We start from the raw sequence: 18,701 nt of genomic DNA on the forward strand, positions 1-18,701 counted from the left end.
TTCAGCCCTCCACCCATCCATGCTACTCTGCTAAGTCTTCTTATCTGCCTCTTGTCAAATAAATTCATGAGCAGTAGGGGATTTGTCAAGAAAGATGAAGAGACGGGTGAATGCTTTGCTTCTGTTGTTTAGCGTTTTTCAGGGCGGCTCTTATCCCGGCCTTGTTTCTATTGTTAACAGATTCCTTGAGTCTTTATGGGACAGAAAATGGAGGTGTGTGCAGTTTTTGTTTCCCTTTATCAAGCGGCAACAGGAGCAGCACCTGCCTGTTTAATCTAGCAGACACAAACACTGTCTGAGTACCACTATACTGATGACTTCCACTGCAAAGCCATTTACTGTCATCCAGTCGTCTAAAAGCACTTAAAACATTAAGCACTTAAACACATTTGTCTTGATGCATTTCCCATAGAAGGCCTTTGACCAGCAGATCGTTCTCTTCTCATACAGCATTATCTGCTAATGGTGGTGTATGATTAGCTCTGCATATTATAATACATCACGTTTTCATCTATTGATGGTCGAGGCGGCAGCAGTGTAAACCGAGATACCCAAGCCTCTATCTCCACGGCCTCATCCTCCAACTCTTGTGGGACGACACAGAGGCTCGCCAAAGCTCGCCAAGAGAAGTAATCTCTCCACCGCCTCCCGGATCTGCCTCTGGTTCTACCTGAAGGTCTCCCCCCAGTAGGACATACCCAAGACACCTGACCTCTCTTTACTCAGAGGGCATTGTAGCTAGATGCCCAAACCACCCCAAGCGGCTCCTCCTGAGAGGAGTAAAAACTCGATAGCTCCGTCCCCTATCTGTAAAGCTGAGCCCATACAACTATTGGAGAAAACTCACTTCTGCTGCTTGGATTGTTTTTAATGAGTTTGGTAAATATTTTAAATTGGATATTTGACACCAATATATACTATGAGAATTCCACTCAAGTCACAATTTACAGGACTGCTGAAACTATGCTAAACTATGCCTCCTTCTAACTAAAAACAATGCTTTTATACATGGGGATAACCCATGTATAACTATCTTGTGACATGTCTGTGAAGGTTCTCAGTCATCCAGGTCATCGTAGTCAAAGGAGTTTGCAAAGAAAAGCGTCTGGACTTCTTTAAGTTGCTTGAAGACGTTTCACCTCTCATCCGAGAAGCTTCTTCAGTTCTAAAGTCAAATGGCCGAGAGTCCCAGATTTAAATTATTAATTATCTTGTAATGTAGATATTTTATAGAGTGCAAAAACATAAAATAAACATAGGTTTGCCTTACAGTCAAGCTTGACCAGACTTTTATTGCTGTTGCTTTTTACCTTAATGCTCTTTATATTCTATGCAAAGCACTTTGAATTGCCTTGTTTTACTTTATTTGTCTTTAACAGACACTTAACTTCACCTACCTTTAATATAACCTATCCTATCCCACTGAGGAAGATAGGTGGGGATTAGAAGCAGAAACAGAGATAAAGACCAGTGTTATGTCTTATGATCTAATGACCTTCACCCAGCATGGCCCCAGCGTGAAACTGAGCTGTAACAGCAAACAGACAGCCCGAAACAGATTAACACTGACCACTGGTGAAACAAAGCAAGCTGGTGGGAAGTGGAGCGAGTGCAGGAAGAGCGGGAACCTTCTAAAAGGATTGTAGCCGATACCACCATGTAATTTTTCTCCTCCTCTCTATCTGGGATACAGCAAATGGCAATAAAGCTAAATGCTTTCAAAGCCTAAATAGGATGAAAACCCCCCCCAAAAAAACAAAAACAAGGAAAAGTGATAAATTATTTACATCAGTCTGGGAACGTGGGTATCATACTGAGCTGTCCATTTTGAGATTTTTCTCAAAGCATGAATGCATGTCTGCATGTATTTTTAAGTGCATGTGTCCACACACACAGCTGCTGATCTTGACAAACAGGCCTCTACTTTGCTGGCATCTGGTTGTGACAGTGCAGACCTCGCTGCTGGAGTCCTGCCTTGGAGTTTACTGCAGGCCCACAGCTTGGATTTCAAGCTTCTGTGAACTAACACCAGGCTGACAAATGCCTCAGTCGTAATAGTAAGAATGAGTGAAGGCACTGAAACACCCGCAGGAAAAACAATTCTGGACTGAATCCTCAAATAGCCTCCTATGACGGAGCTGTCAACACCCAGAAACGTGAAAAATGACAGGGAAGAATTCACTGTCTGTAGGGTTGCAATCAGTTATGAGAGGCATTATCAGAGGCTTATGGCTACATAAGGGATATGCACTGCTGCATACGGATCACAACTTTAAAGAGCATCAAATGAAACATCAATAGAACTATACTCAGATTTTTCTTCTGGAATAAATACGTTTTAGTCCTTTAATTGTGATCGATCAAAGAATATAATGAAGGAACAATAGCCTCGATCACACAGTAAAACCATGTCACTACCGGTACATTACATGCAAGCCATGAAATCAGAAATCCAACATCCTCATACAATTTTAGGAAACCTTTTTTGTTTTGTTCTCCTCCCTGATTTGTTCCAGATTCTAGTTTCAATCCATTGTATAAGATTGTTGCAGTTATTGTGTTTTGTGACTCGTTGTTACTGTGTCATTCTTATAGAGTTATGGTAAAAACAAAATGCATCTTTTCAGTTTTAAGGTTTTACAGATAAGTGAAAACCCTGTCTTAAGCAAGTTTATTTACCTAATTTTAAGACGTGTTAAGGACCTGATTATTTTTTTTATTATGTCCTAATATTTAAAACCTCACGACTGACAGAGGGTGTACTTTCCTTCTACCCATGACCGTATAGCAAACTGCTGCTCGGGTTATCAAGTTGTCCCATTTGTCTTAAGTGCCTTATGAAGTTGCAGGGTCAATAAAAGTTTATACTTTACAGCTTGCTTCCTTGTTCCTTTTAGTGATAGAAAGGATTTTGCTGTAATAATTCTATTATCTCTCTGTCTCCCATTTGTCCCATTTAGACTGACAACCTGTAGCTTAACCCCAGAGACTCTGAGTCCATGATTAAAAAACAAAAATGTAATTAAAGTATTTTGGCGACCAGAGTGACAGCACACTGGAAAATTGGACAGAAAACAAAATATGTCAATGTGAGGTCAGGCATCCTTGAGAAGGGTGCTCAAGCTGATGCACCAAATGTCTCATGGGAGATCCATTTCCACTTGGCTAGCTGCAGATTCAATCAGTTGGCAGGAGAGAACTCTTTCAACCAAATGTCAGCGATGAGGTCACTGAGTCGCTGTGAATTCATCATCCTGAATCACTGAATCACATCAACTATCCTTTTTAGCATGTGACAACATTTGAAATGCTAAATGTAATGGCTACTTGGAAATAAAAAAAATGGTCATGTGTCACTTTTCAAATGTAAATGTAAAACTGAGCAGTTATGACGCTAATCTCGACGGGTCCATTTACAGATTAAGTGATTAAGTCTAATACCCAGCTAGCACATACAGCCTTGCTTCATCAACGACAAGTTTGTATCATGCAGCCGAGTGTGCTGAGTGTCACTGATGATCGAATATGTTTATTTACTAGTCAGTCTATGCTCTCTGCTCCTCATTATTCTCCGGGAAGTCTCCTACTGCCATCACCACCTCCATCCCGTCTCCCATAAACCATCGGCAAGGCCAGAGCAATGTAAGGCAGCCGTATTTACAGCCCTGAAAGCAATTGGAGGTTAACAATGAGGCCTGGCTGCTGCAGTTTATGGGCCGCTGTAAAATTGCCACTATGATTAAAATCTCCGTCAGGTGAAAGACAATGGTGCAGCCCTTTATCTCAACACTCCCATGAAATATCTACTCACACTCATCCTCCCTTTCTTTCCTCTATGACCTCATTTGCAGGCCTTTACCTTGCCTAACTGGCCTTTTACGGCTCACTGTCTTATTAAAATCTGGGAAAGCGTTCTAAGAGTTGTTGGTCTGCCCTTTGTGAATGTGTGTGTGTTTGACAGTGCATTGTTTACATAGCAAGAGTGCATGATATTTTTACAGACCTGATATTTTTGTGGTGTCTTTCTGATTTACCATTTAAACCTTAACTGTTACAGAAAAAAAAACTCTTGACAGACTCCTCACTGAAATAATCTAATTTAAATCATTGATGCAACAGTGACAAACCTAATGCTGTTATGTTTTAACTGGTAGACCCTCTTGACTTCCAGCTTGTGACTACCAAACGGTCTCTGCTTTGACAGGCAGAGCAGATTACACTGAATACAGTGTCATTGAGCTGAATTACGTTTGTCACCTTGCTGTCTCTCTAGTCATTAAATAAAGGGAAAGGGCGAATGAATCCATCATCACACAGTTTGTTTAGAGTGATCTTTTTTTGTTAAGTTAATGATCAGCATTCTTAAGAAAAAGCTATAAAGCAAAAATCAAAGTGTGCGTTAAACCACCTGGTGGATGGACTTTGGCCATATTACACAAGCAGTGTAAATTCAAAAACCTTCATGTGCACTCAGATAAGGCACCACCAGCTGTTTGTTGATTCAGAGGTTCCAACCAGAGGTGTTCATCTAATTCAGGAGTGTCAAACATAAGGCCAAAGGGCCAAAATCGGCCTGGCAATGACTCCAATCCAGCCAACTGGACAACTTTGGAAAATGTTTAAGGGTGCATAGATTTTGACCTTTTTACTGTATTATGATAAGCCCTACATGCTTTCCAATTGATAAAGGATGGCCCACGCCATTCCCCATTACTATTACATTCTACACCAAAGTAATTAAGTAATAATTAAACAACTAAGTGACATCTGGTTTTGACTGAGAAGGTACATGCAGTCTTAAATGTCTACATGTGGGCCACTGTCAAGTGCAAGCAATATGCAATGAGTGAATTGCTTCCGGTATTACTGCCATTCAAAATCAACCCCCCCGGACTATGAAAGGCGATTTTGAGTTCCGTTTTGCAACTTTTCATGAGCAATTGGTGGTTGAAAAGATAATACATAGCCAATATAATCTAATTGTAAGCCATATGAATGTTGCCATATCAGTTAATTTACTTGTTGGAAGTGAACTTTCTCACAACAGAGACGGCAGGAAAGTTGTTTGTTTTTAGACACGATGTGGGTGTTGTATGTAATCAAAACATTAAACATTAATAAATTACAGTATAATTAAAATATTGGTATCATCACAGAAATCATACAGTACACGCCTAGAATGTATGCATAGGGGGTACGATAGCATATAAAATCTGTATTTCACATATTTACATAATGGCTACTGTATGTGCAGCAGCAACACACAGAAACTAAATTAAAGCAACTCCACAGGAGGAGTGCTCCCAGGTTTCTACTGTTATATTGCATTTTGTGTATTTCATTTTGTGTATTTCATACCATCAGAAATACCATTACTGCAAAAGTAAATTTCAGTATTATGGTATTCTGCATCTAACATCAGTGGCACGCATGTGACTCAAATATTCATTTACTTTCATACCAATCCAATCTGCTCACCGCTAATGCGTCTCTTTTTTCTCCTTTAGTCTCTTAATTTCTTATGAAGCCTCAGCACTTCCCTTCTTATCAGGTACAAGAGATGAAGGGGTGGACCCATAAAAGCAATCTGCCAGTGACAGGAATAGCAGGAGGCAGGGCACAGAATCTATATCTTGTTCATTTTAACAACATACACATTCATACACACCCACCATTCAACGCCCACATGTCCATATACTGTACATTGGAATATGTATACACCAAGTGGCAAAAAGGGAAAACATAAAACACCCTTTATATAACCTCATTCTCAGTCACGTTAAAAAAAAAAAAAAAAAAAGCAAGGCAACCACCTGGAGGCTGCAAATATACAACTACAGGCAGTTTGTGACAGTGGATAAATTCATTATAGGTAAAAGCAGGTGGCTGGTAAGATATTACATCTTTCATTTTTTTAAAAAAAACACCCTGACTTAGTTTCTATAATTTCCAACCATGACAGCCTGCCAACTATTGAAACAGATTTTTCATTATTATTTATTTGCAGGGAAGAATATATTTTTTTAAAAAAGGTGCAAACATTTGCTTCTCAGATCAGATGGTACTTTGGTACTCCTCATCTTTACACGTCTCTAGACACACGTCTTATCTGTCCTCTTCTTCAGCATATTCTTCACCCCATCCTTATATACTTGCCCCTAAAATGTCCAGATAAACACTTTGTGTTTCCTCCCTGCCACAGAAGGCATTTACAAGGCCCGTATGAGGACTGCAGCTTCCTTTTTACTTACACTAACACTCACTAATACCTATGATGCCACTGAGCTCCATCTATCTACCTCTTATCTGGTTGAAAAAAATACAATTCCTATATGGCCCTGCTGTGAGAACCTGCCTCTAAAACACTGCCCAATTGCAATAAGGTCATTCTATTTTGGTTTAGGTTGTCTATTAATCTTGAGTGCACAAAGCCTTAAGGGATTTTCTCTGTTTTCATCCAAGCCATTTCATTTTATTGTTTGAAACTTCTGAAATGGCAGCTTTAGTGAGCTATTAGTGCAGCACTAAACATTAGAAAAGCTGAACAGAAGAAGTAAACAAAAAGAGAAAAGACCCATATGCCCATGACCCATATTACAGTTGGGTTTTTTTTGTTTTGTTTTTTTAAACACACTACATCTTCCTCTCGCCCGCACCAACACACACACACACACACACACTCAGCTTTGACTACCAGGCCTCGAAACAGGAACTACAGGTTTGACCTTTGGCAGTGACATTATCTAAATAGGGAAGTGTTCACAGTGGAGTAGCGTAACATCAACTGAAGGTGTCAGTTATGCTGCTTTAGATTTTCCTCAAAGATGCCAGTGCTGAATAAGAAGCAAAGACTATACACACACACACACACACACACACACACACACACACAGGTCAAGCACTGCTGGAACAAAGAGCGGCTAAATGGCCACGTAAATTAATAATGAAGAGAAATGCGGTTATAGAGCCCAACAGGAAAGTCGTACGGGTGAGCCATGTTAACATGCACACACAGAAACACAGGTGCACGCACACACACACACACACACACACACACACACACACACACACACACACACACACAAAAACACCCGAAAGGAGAAAATAATGCTTGCTACAAACAAAGTGGTGTTATAGATAACCATAAATGGAGCTCAGTCCTGTACGGCACAGATCGTAAATCCAAATAAGCACCTCCAGCAGCGGGCCATTCCTATCTCTTATATTGCAGTTGTGATGATTTAGTGCATGTTTACAGTCAAAGTATGAATACCGTTCAATTTAAGTAATCATTATTTGAAGCAAACCAAATCTATCACCTGTCAATTAGGGGACTTATGACAAAGTGGCACTATTAAAATGCATGAAGAGCGTGCCATAAACTTTCTTAAACATTTTGGTGACTTCAGCAAAATGCTTACAGTGCAGCTGAATTTTTGAGCTTCAGCGGACAAGACTGACTCACTCTGAGAGCTGCTTTCATTTAACTATTATAAAAGAGAAACCCTAACACCATCAGGAAGGTTTAGAGTTTAGAGGAAGGCGGTTCAGAAAAAGCCTGCCGGCTTCCCTTCACTACTCTTATCGGTGCAAGCACATTTTCTAAAGTCTTCCCTTAAATCGATTTTGAAGACGACTGCATTTTACAGAGCAAGATACATCGTCCTGTTCTTATGGCCGGGGCCCTCAGCTAGTCGACAGTTGCACAGCAATGTTTTAACAATTTGGATTTTAACTTAAAGTTTAATATTTTTTATATGACTGAAAAACTCTTGGTTGAAACTCCTTCTGCAACAATAACCTAAAATCAGCATTTCTGGTAACTATAGAGCACACTGGCATAACATTTGGGAGGAATTTAGATTACAGAGCTGCTTTAGCTCTGACATATTGATGGGATATGACATCAGTGTCAATCCACAGAGTGCACAGTTTCTATTCTACTACAACTAGATATAGTTTCCCAGCTCCTTAACCAATATCATCCTTTATTATTATCCGGAATTCTACTTTCTATTCCATAATTAAGTATAGCTTTATTGATTTGTTCCCTTATTTCATCTGTTTTCCTTTATTATTATGGTTTCTTCTTCTCTCCTTCTTGTTGTTATTATTATGTATTATTTATGTATCTATATCTTTGTAGAGCCTCACAAGTCCAGATAATTCACATCCACATACCCACACACACACACACACACACACACACACACACACACACACACACACACACACACATCGGTTTTAATGAAATATGGAGAAATGCACAAATATTTCTGGGAAACACAAATATTTCTTATCCCATTCGATATGTTGTACATTTGCTATAACATTTTACAATAAAATATTTTTTGAAATAATTATAATCTGCTGATTTCACTTCATCTCTAGCAGGCAGTTAAAAGTTAGTGCATCAGATTAAGCTACATATGTCTATATCATCTGCTTTTCAAGGGTTTATACCTCTTCTGGCATAAAACATTCAACACAGTCAGTGAGTATTTAATTACTGCATATTGTCCGCCTTCAAAGAGTGAGCTGATCCTTTAGCACTTCAGGTAGTTTTATAGATATCTGAGCCTCAGGCAAGATACTGCTTCAAGGTAGACGGGCTGTCAACATGAGTGGCAAGTGATGGTGTGCAAACCTGGTCAGCTGAGATTTTGAAGAAGATATTAATAATAAATTGCCTGCCTTAAGGCTAGATGATGAACAGTGACTCCTCTGAGTATTAAATGTTCGTTTTTACAGCTAAAAAAAAAAAGAAAAAGTTTTGAGTCACCTTCCATTTCTGATTATTTTGCTTCTACTGTAAGGAGCCAGACTTTCCTGTAATTTTTTAAGGTGATCTTTAGTAACAGTTTGTCAGGCTTTCTAAAAGCCCTTCAGAGGAGTGATTTACTTTTTTGGGGGGGGAGTTGTTAAGCCACTTTATACTGACCTGCTCATTCAAGCACAAAAAGGCAACTAACTCAAGTTCTGAACCACTGTTGTGTCAACACATAACAGACAAAGAACCAATTTTAAATAGTATCTGAGGCACTTTGTTACTGTTGCAGCCTTTTGCAGAAACACGTAAATTGCTCTAGTTTCTTTGACATTCCAACAAAGAAAACCCAGTTTGACAGGAATAAAAATAGTGTTTTTGCACCAACAAGGTACTAATAGCTAAGGGCTTTTAGCAAAACTAGCAAAAAACTTGGCATATCTTAACATGATGTGTAGTACGTCCTTAAAAAAATAAGGAAACTGGATAAGTGGAGGCTGGATATGCCACGATTGAGGGAGGGTAACAGGGAGAAAAACCTGAGATAATTACACAAAAAAAAATGCAAGAAAGTTTCACAAGACTTTGTTGAAGTATTGACTAATATTGACTTTGACTTTGTTAGAATTGTAAAAACTTTATTTCATCCTTATATACCGTTTTTCAATTTATGTTTGCGTCTCAATAAATCACTGCACCTATTTCCCATGTTCCAAGCAAACCATAAAGAAAGGGTGGTTCGAGACTTCTGCACAGTACTGCTAAAACAAACAAACACAACCTTGTTGCAGTTGCTGTGAGAAAAGAGAAACTATTACATGGTAGTTTTATGACTCCATAAATGTTCTCAATTCTGTATGTCTCCAGATGGTTTTCAATCTCTAAAGACCAAATCACCCAAAGTAAGCAGCAGAAAGTACAATGCAGAAGCTCCTTAAAGCCATTTCTCCCATTCCATGGAGAAATTATCAAAATATTTTTTCTTTGTAATCACTCTGCAAAAACTTCAATTCACATTGTAAATAGTACCACGATGGGTACATATTTGGAGAACTGGGTTGTAATGACAACAGTTTATCACATTTATTTTCACAGCAAGAGTTTTTTTAAGAGGATTTTTGATAATAGTCCTCATTTGGACTGCACATGGGAAAAAAACAAACTGGTTTGTCATTTCAACACACAGCTGGAGGAAGTCTACCCTGGAGGTCCCGTACAACCGAAAATTATCTAAAATAAATGAAATTGTCTAAAATTGCTCTACTTTCCTCTAAATAAGACTTGAAGTAAAGAAAAAAAAAGACTAAATATGATCTTAAGTGTCAGATTATCTCTGCGGCTTACTGCTGCATGTACCAAGTGCTAATGATCCCTGGCTGTGGTCCAACTCTGTCTTATATTTTGCCGTTGAAAATTACTCAGACTAATTTCACATCTCTCTGCGTGAAAACTATCAGAGAAATAAATGCTCGAAGAGGAGGTTAGATTGCATAATGTATTCACAATCTAATTTGAGCTGTGGCCTCCCAGAGCTGGAAACATTATTAAAATTCACTGCAGTGGGTGGGGTCAGGAGGCTAAGCTGTAGATGGGCTGGAGTAAAAAAAGAAAACTTTCAAAACAATAAAATCTGATGACAGACACCTTTATTGTTTCCCTCTTCAACATTAGCCAGTTTCATGGACATCTTTACCTATAAGCTGATTGTCCTGTTTAATTATGTTTAAGGTTTTTAATTATAATGGGAGGGCTTTGTAGCACTTGACTCTTGCAGAATAAAGTATGTAATAAGCAGTAGGTGCATGAACAGGACTACCTGAGCCCCCTACACATAAGCAACAATCCACATTGCTGCTTAGTCAAAATGATGTGGGCCGGGTAGGGAGCATGTGATTAGTCATGGGCATCAAATTAATATTCACTCTTGAGTGGTAACACAGAAAATAGGAAGGGCATTAAGAAAGAAACACTCACTGCGGCATCGTCCTCCCTGCTGTCGCTGGTGTCCTCGCTCTTGTGGTGTCCGGCTGAGGAGCGAGTGTCCCTCTTTCGGCTGGCGTCGGTCCCCTCCGTCTGTCTCTCTCCATCTGGACCAAGGGGAAACATGGATATTGCTTAGAAAGACAGTGACCGCTATTATCCCAATTTTCAGGTTATTGTCATCCACATTTCCACTTTAATTATCATTAATGGCATCATTGTCATTCAGATTTCTCTCATTATCATCACCGTCATCATCACTGTCGTCAACAATAATTTGAAGCTATCACTCTTTTTCTTCCAACTCAGCCTCTCCACTGTCATCAAACCCAGATAAAAGTTTCCAGAGAAAGGCAGATTAAGTGTGAAAAAAAATTGTAATTGGAAAAGCGAAAGGAGACAAGAGGGAAGAATAAAACCGAGTCCAGAGGGGAAATGTGAAGCAGGGGGAATGAAAATGGAGGGGGGGAGAAGGAAAAATGAAGCAAGAGATCGACAAATGGAGAGACAGAGAGAATAGCTTTTGCTGGGAAAGCTAGACTGCTGTCATGCCACCGATGGATTATGGGAGTTTTGCTGCACAATGATGACAGTTGCCTTGGCCAGGAGCGAACAATTGGAACTTAAATCTACTCATTACGCGTGTGTACGTGTGTGTGTCAGCTTTTGTGTGTCTGTCACAGAGCATATGTTCAAAATTGCCATTTCTCTGCACTGCCAGCAACACGTGCACATGCATACACACGCGTTGTCACGGATGATCACACTGCACGACTCAATACAGAGAAGTTACAAGATATTCAGCACTTTATGAGAGCCTGGTTATTTGGAGTTACAAGGACCAAATGGATACTGTAAGGGTTCCTCTAAGGGTTTTCACCTCTATGAGGACTTCATATAGAAAAAAATAAATAAATAAAAATAGAGAATCCATACCCAATTCAGTCCAATCTCATTTTATTTGTATTGCCCTGGACTTGATCCCATTTGGCTGACATGGTACATGAATGCACAACACTTCTGCAGCCTGGATGGGCTGCCATAAAAGGTGGCGCCACTGCAATTGACTTGCCAATAAAATGGGAGAAGGAGGGGCCTCGATTGCATTACAGTGAAAGTGGTTCATTACCGTCCGCCAGGCCGGTGTAGCTGTGGCGTATATACACGCATACATTCACACACACACAAGAATGTGCGCACATGCACACAAGGGATGGAATGTGATTAAAAGACAGAATGGGGAGAGCGGGTGGTCATAAAGCATAATGAGAGCTAATAGTTTTCCAATATGTCCCCTTAACAATGAGTCTGAGTGGGCTGAATTGGATGCGGGTGGTTGAGGGGTGGAGGGGGGGCTGAGCTGTGGAATGATTGATGCAGTCGAGGAGAAAGGGAAAAGCAGGGAGGTATACTTGTGCTCATACTCCTCATTCATGTACAGAAACAGAGGGGAACAATTGAACTACTGTCAAAAAGCAATCCAAGCTGAAAACAGACAGAATAAATAAAATGTCGCAAAAGTAAAAGTTTTCATCTCTCTAATTCAGCTTGTCCTGCATCCTATCAAAGTCTCGAGCTAACGTAATCTCTGCAGACGGTTTGTTTTCCTCATTTGTTTGGAAATCATCCTGCCCGTCTCTCTTCATTCCCTCCACAATCTCACTGATTCTACACAACTGTAATAAAAATACACTTTGATCTGAAAAATTATCATCTTTTTGTGGAACAAATGAAGCACTGGAGAAAATTACCATGTTCACAATGACTTTCCTTAAATAAACTCTATTCCCATCTTTCTCTCTGTGATTGTGTTCCCCTCTAGAATGAAGGGTGCCGAAAATGATTTTATAACTAATAAATAAATAAAAGAGACACATGCACAAAATGGAAAATAACACAATAACAGCTAGTGGAAGTGGAGGAACCTGTAAGTGCCATTTTCATGTCAAACACAGCCACTTGAGCCACAGGAATTGTGCTACGAAAGCCATCACCCCGCAGTAGAACTCGATATGGACAGCCTAAGTAAAGCCTCCGGGGTCTATCAAAGCTCCACCAGATCAAAGAGTAGCTATGCTAAACCTCATCTCACTTCAAGCCCTACATTGTGGAGTCAAAAATAGAAGGACACTTCAACTTCCAACACTATAACTTAACAGAATTTTGTCAGATGTTATGAATGCGTATTTCCCTGGTGGGGCGTGTGCCTTAGAATGATTTAGAAAGCTGTGATATTAAAATGCCAAGACGTCATGTGGCATTGTAAATAAAGTATAGCAAATTACCCAAAAATCACCCCAGTGAAAAAACAAAATATCATTTCTTGATAATTTATCCAGCTCTTCATTTTGAAATGTATTTTCGTTCCTCTTCTGAGTAAACAGTATGTGAGTCACTGCATGAGTCAACTGGCAGCATATCTTTCTGTAACCATTTATCTGAGACTATTAAGAGTAGGCACTGCACCAAGACACTTTTTTTCCTTGTCTTGCATCATTTATGTAAGTGATCACCTTAAATGTGAATGTGAATACAGAAATTATTATAAAAATTAAACAACAACAACAAAAATCATCTTTGAAGCTGAGTGAGATAGTTTCAAACCCCACAACAAAGAGCAACCAGAAAGGGAAAAAACATCTAAAGCTGATTTCAATAAAACGTGATTTGCATGCAAAATAAATATCAAAGCAGTACAGACAAAGAGACAGCCAAATCCATTACAGCTTTTCTGAATGCCAACGATAAACAGAGTAAAGATTAACGGCATTAGAGTTACAAAGAAAGAAAATGGAAAGCAGGTGTCAGAAAGCAGGTGACCAACATGAGAAAGCAAACTTTCTCATGAAAAATTATTCATCTTCCAGCCTCTGAAGCAATGTCTTTTGAAATTTGAGAAGAAGAAGAATCTAAAAAAAACAAACAAATGTGCACATCTCTTTAAGAACTGCCCTATCAAATGAAAAGTAATGTGGAAATTAAGTTTATGCTGATATTTATTACATTATAACTACACTTAAATCCTTTGGGGTCATTTTTAAGATTTAAATGTTTGGAAATACTGAAAAAAATAGTTTAAAAAATATTTTCTCCTAATTAGTTCAATCAACTCTTCAACAATACAAAAAAAGTGAAAATAATGAGGAGAGCAAGTACTTTTCTGTGTGTGTGTTTTAGTTAGTGTGCACGTGCGTGTGTGTTTTTGAACATTTGCAGACAGATGTTCAAACATTCATTGCCAACAAGTCCCTCAGAACGCTTTAATACTCTAAAAATGGAGACAGCAATGCAAATGTAACGCTGCATGAGTGCGAGTTCCTTTCTTAGCATATAAACCAAGTGACAACATGTGGTTCTGCGCGGCTCTTGCGAATGACTCATAAATAATAGTCTCTGCTGGAAAGAAGTGATTTGATGACCAAATCAAATGGCACTGTAGTAAACTGGGACACGTATTCTCCTATGTAACCAGCCAATTCCTTCGGTGGTTGTGCATCAACTCCAAGTTAAAAAAGACCGAAAGAACAGGATGTGCAGACGGACAGCACAAGCAGACCATGATGAAATGTGCAAAAGCCACAGTATGGCGCTGCTAGCAAGTGGCTGAACTGTGACGGGACTTCAAGCCTCAATGCCGGCTCTAATGAAGTAATGAAGAGCCGACTGGCAGGTTAATGGAAGCCAATTGACTGTGCGCTCTGCCACCAGCAGGAGACCAAGCAGAATACTAATCCTTGAGGAGCCACCTCTCTTTTGTTTCTTGTGTTCTGCCTAATCAGTTCATTTCCCCCCACTTCTAAAACAGCAACACTATTTACTGTGAAGATAAGATGGTGCAGAGCAACTTCTTCAACCTCCAGAGGACACAGATAGTGAATAGTTTTTGGAGCACTTTGCAGATTAGATCTTTTGCAGGGTATATTGAAAATCACAATAAACAGAAGTGTTATCCAAAGGTTGATGTGGGCACAATCTGTGGATAGAGACAAGGAAGTGTGTGTGTGTTAGGGGAGGGGGGTGTTCTTCGAGCATCTTCTTCTTTTGAGAAGTGAGTAATAAATTCACCTTGCCTGGCTGCCCTTTTAAAAGTAAAGCTATTCTAAACTCTATGCCTTTTTAGTGAACTGCAGCTGTCAGAGCTCTCATCAGTGCTGTACGTGTGCCAATTTAAATGTATGCCTGTACTTTACTGTGTTTGTGCATATATGCATGCATTTGCGTGTGTGTGTGTGTGCATGCGTGTGCGTTTGTGTGTGCAAACGCGCAAGCATTGTCTGCATCTCCTTTCATCTTCTAACAGGACTGACTACACTGGGTTTCACTTCGAGGTGGTGCTCCACTGTATGTTAAGTGATAGACAGAATGGTGATACAGCGGAATGCTAATCACAGAATCAGAGGAGCGAGTGTAGCAGGAGCTACAGGCTATGCAATGAAGTGAGAAAGAGGAAAACAAAAAAAAAAATCCAACATTATGGAGAAGAAAAATAAAACAGAGCTGGTTAAGTAGGACAAGTTTAGTTTAAACAGATATGAAAAAGCCAAGTCAAAACAAATTAACTAATAATCTATGTGGGAACCCCCCAGGATCTGTTCTATGCTCAAGTCCCTCTGGTAAACAGGAAGAAATAATAGCAAATAACAGCGTGCAGTCAAACATGCCAGCTCACAGTGGTTCATGAAGAACGCCAAGCGTCATTATCACAATTTATTTGCCAGTGTCATCTCTAGAGCGGCTCCTACATGGTCTCCTTTCAACTTGCGCAGTCAAGCATACTCTGTGTTAACACAGGACTGGCAACAGAGCCCAAGCAGGAAAGGAATATATTAAATGACTTATGGTTACAAATGAAAATGCAAGTGTCAAAAAGGGGGTTAAAAACAACTGTAATTCATTACTGCTGTAATTTTTTTTATTAACTTTTCTGTACAATGTCAGATAATAGTAGAAGTATTTAGTGATAAGTACTAAAATTTTGAAAATATCAGCAAATCTGCTCATAGTTTTATATGTGCTATTATCATATTAGAAAGTGGTTTGTTAAAAAATATCTATATATTTTTTTATTAAAGTGACATAGCATTCACAGCACAAAATACTGAACAATAACAAAACAACAACTACAAAATATTCAGTTTGGGTACAAATATGCCAGATTTGTACATTTCAGCTACTGAGGTCCAAATATTGTTTATTATTTAAGAACACATTAAACAATTTAGCTTTAATGGAGACAACAAGGAATCTGAAACTGTACAGCGACAGATGCAGATGAGGAATAAATATATCATCTCCTCGCCTGATCTCAAGGTATTAGCTAGGGAGAAATTGTGCAGGGCTGAGAGGGGATCCTCCCAGCAAACATTTTGATGTTGAATAATCATCAGCTGGCATCTTGTCATGGCTGTAAGATAGTTCCAAGATGAAAGTTAAACTGATGTTGCGGATTTTAGTGCAACGATGGTTCGAGTTACTTGTTCAATGTCGTCTGGAGGTCCATGTTAGACTTTCTAGTGCTGGAAAATTTGTGTTCAACAATTATTTTCCTACTATCTCTTTATTGATGAGAAAAGAGTAAATAAAGAAAATTAAAAACATTTCTCAATAGAAAGAATTGAGAAGAACTTATTCCTTTGCTGACATTGCGGACAGAAAGGGAATAATTGTATGAATATGACACGATAAGGTCCCCACACCAATAAAGTGCTAAACTGTAAATAGCTTAATAAAACAAAAAGAGGCTCAGGTGATACTAGTCTGTGTATGTGGAGAAACAGACATGTGCCAACCAAGTCAGTTGCTTTTACTTTTAAATGCATTAATTCCTACGGCCTGCTGTCATACAGCAACCCGGGAGATGATATTAGGGTTTCAACCATTTTTCTAGGCTGACATTTTTCGGAGTTCCATTATATAGCAGTAAGTGTTCATGTCATATTGAAAATAAGGAATAAAGAACAGGCCAAAACCAAAGCTTTTTTTATGATTGTAGAGTGATCCACTCAGTTTTTCTACTGGACACTCGTCCTTGCCCCAACCATCCTCATACTGTAGGTGCCAAACTGGCAGATATGTATGAGTTTATATATGATTAATCGTCTTGTATTTTTTCTACTCTATACCAGACATCTGTAGTTTTATTATGATGACCATGAAGAATATCATAAACCCACACATGTAGATGGATTTTTAAATTCTAGAGTGGGGTAACTGTAGGATGGAAATGATAAATGGACTTGTTTTTCAAAGCACTTTATTCTACAAACCTCATTCACACAAACACTCTTTTCCCCCCTATTTGCTTTATATGTGCTTTATATGTAACATTAAAACTCTGGGAGCGTCAGGAGAAACTTTGGCATACAGACTGGAGCAGCCAGGGATCGATCCACCAATCTTCCAATTACCTCGTTAACCACAGTATGTTAAACATTCTGAGAAAAAAAAAATCATAATGACCCCGGTTTGAAAAATTGAGCAAGAAATTTAAAATACAGGATTTGAATCAAGTATGGGGTGAAATGTAAACTCTGTGGGCAAACATTTGTCTGTCACATGTCAAATGAGACATAGTATTCTCATGTACAACGTGCAGGTAGCCTGATATTAGCCATGTAGCAGAGCTGCTTTTTCTGTCTCATAGTGTCTCATAGTTTCTGGGTCACATCCAGAATCATTACCCTTTTGCTGGTGTCATTAAACAGGCACTCTGCTGCTTTGAGCTTTTGTCAGAATTATATTTTAATTACCTTTAATTTTTTAAAGCTTTGTTATCACAATATTGTAATTCTCTATAGTGCACCACAGCGTTGAGGCTTGCTCGGGAGGTAAATTAAAAAATAGCTTGTTATTTCTAATATTATGAAGGCGCATTATAATTACTTGAACTAACAATTATTAGTCAACAGGTCCACATAGCAGTGTGGAAGGTTTAGTAAAAAAGCAATTGACTTTAGAGGCCTTTTCTTTCTCTGTAGCATCTTCAACTTCTTTAGCTTTATACTACAGATTTACTATGTGAAATCATCTCAAGGCCTCTATCGTATTAAGTCATAAGGACTGTGCATCTCAGTGGAGCACACCAAGGTCACCGTCATGTTTCTGTAAACATTCTGGGATTATGAAAAGGGTAGTTGTGGCATTATTTTGCTAGAGGCGGCCATGTGAAAAAGAAAAAAAATCTGGTCAGCAACAATCCTTAAGTAGATGCTGGCATTCAAATGAAGCCTAACACCTGGTATCAAGGGGACTAATTTGTGCAAGAAAATACGCCCACACATTTACCACTAGCGTGTTCTTTGCAACACAAGGCAGGACTGATGGATGACTTCATGCTGTTTACTTCAATTTCTAACCCTGCTGTTAGTGTATCACAACAGGAATTAAAATGTGAAAGTTGCAATAAGCGAGTAGAGCATTTTAAACAGCTTGATTTACAAAGTTTGACGATTGTGAAACCACAGTATAGTCATCTGCTGCTTCAAAGTTTGATGAACTGAATTTAGAGATGGCTGAGCTGCTAACAGGCATATTTATCTGCCTGTTAGATTAAATAAGTTTAGTCATCAGGCCCTGACCTTCTTCGCTGTCAAGGTGGTTTTGCATGCTCAACTGTAGCAAACTATGTTTTGTTTTTCTTTATTGCAGTCAAATCCCAGCAGGCCAGCTGGTTCTGAGATGCTGAAACAACAATGTCAGGAGCAGCAGCAACAACACTTGGCTCAGAGTTACCTTGCTTATACATCACGCCTCTTCTATTGTTAGGGTGATCGTTTCTGCAGTCACGTCCTCTAACTTACTTTTCGAGTACTAATGAATATGTGCTTAGATTTTGGAGGGACATTAAGCAAAAATGAAACCACGAACGTGAGGAAAGCCAACACATGGTATAAGGGTGTTTGGACATCAAAGCAGACAATGATTTTATAGGAGGTCAGGACAGCAGACACGCACA

The 18,701-nt window shown here is 39.1% G+C and overlaps 1 protein-coding gene across 1 annotated transcript in view; it reads right to left on the bottom strand.

The window, feature by feature from the left end:
• The window catches only part of b4galnt4a (beta-1,4-N-acetyl-galactosaminyl transferase 4a), a 149,399-nt gene that overhangs the window by 90,006 nt on the left and 40,692 nt on the right, over positions 1-18,701 (bottom strand). The window contains exon 2 of the mRNA XM_005471011.4: positions 10,742-10,854. Coding sequence (XP_005471068.1) covers positions 10,742-10,854 — 113 coding nt within the window. The remainder of the gene's footprint in view (positions 1-10,741; positions 10,855-18,701) is intronic.

This window comes from Oreochromis niloticus, linkage group LG7, assembly GCF_001858045.2.
Source record: "Oreochromis niloticus isolate F11D_XX linkage group LG7, O_niloticus_UMD_NMBU, whole genome shotgun sequence".
In the NCBI taxonomy this organism is placed as follows: Eukaryota; Metazoa; Chordata; class Actinopteri; order Cichliformes; family Cichlidae; genus Oreochromis; species Oreochromis niloticus.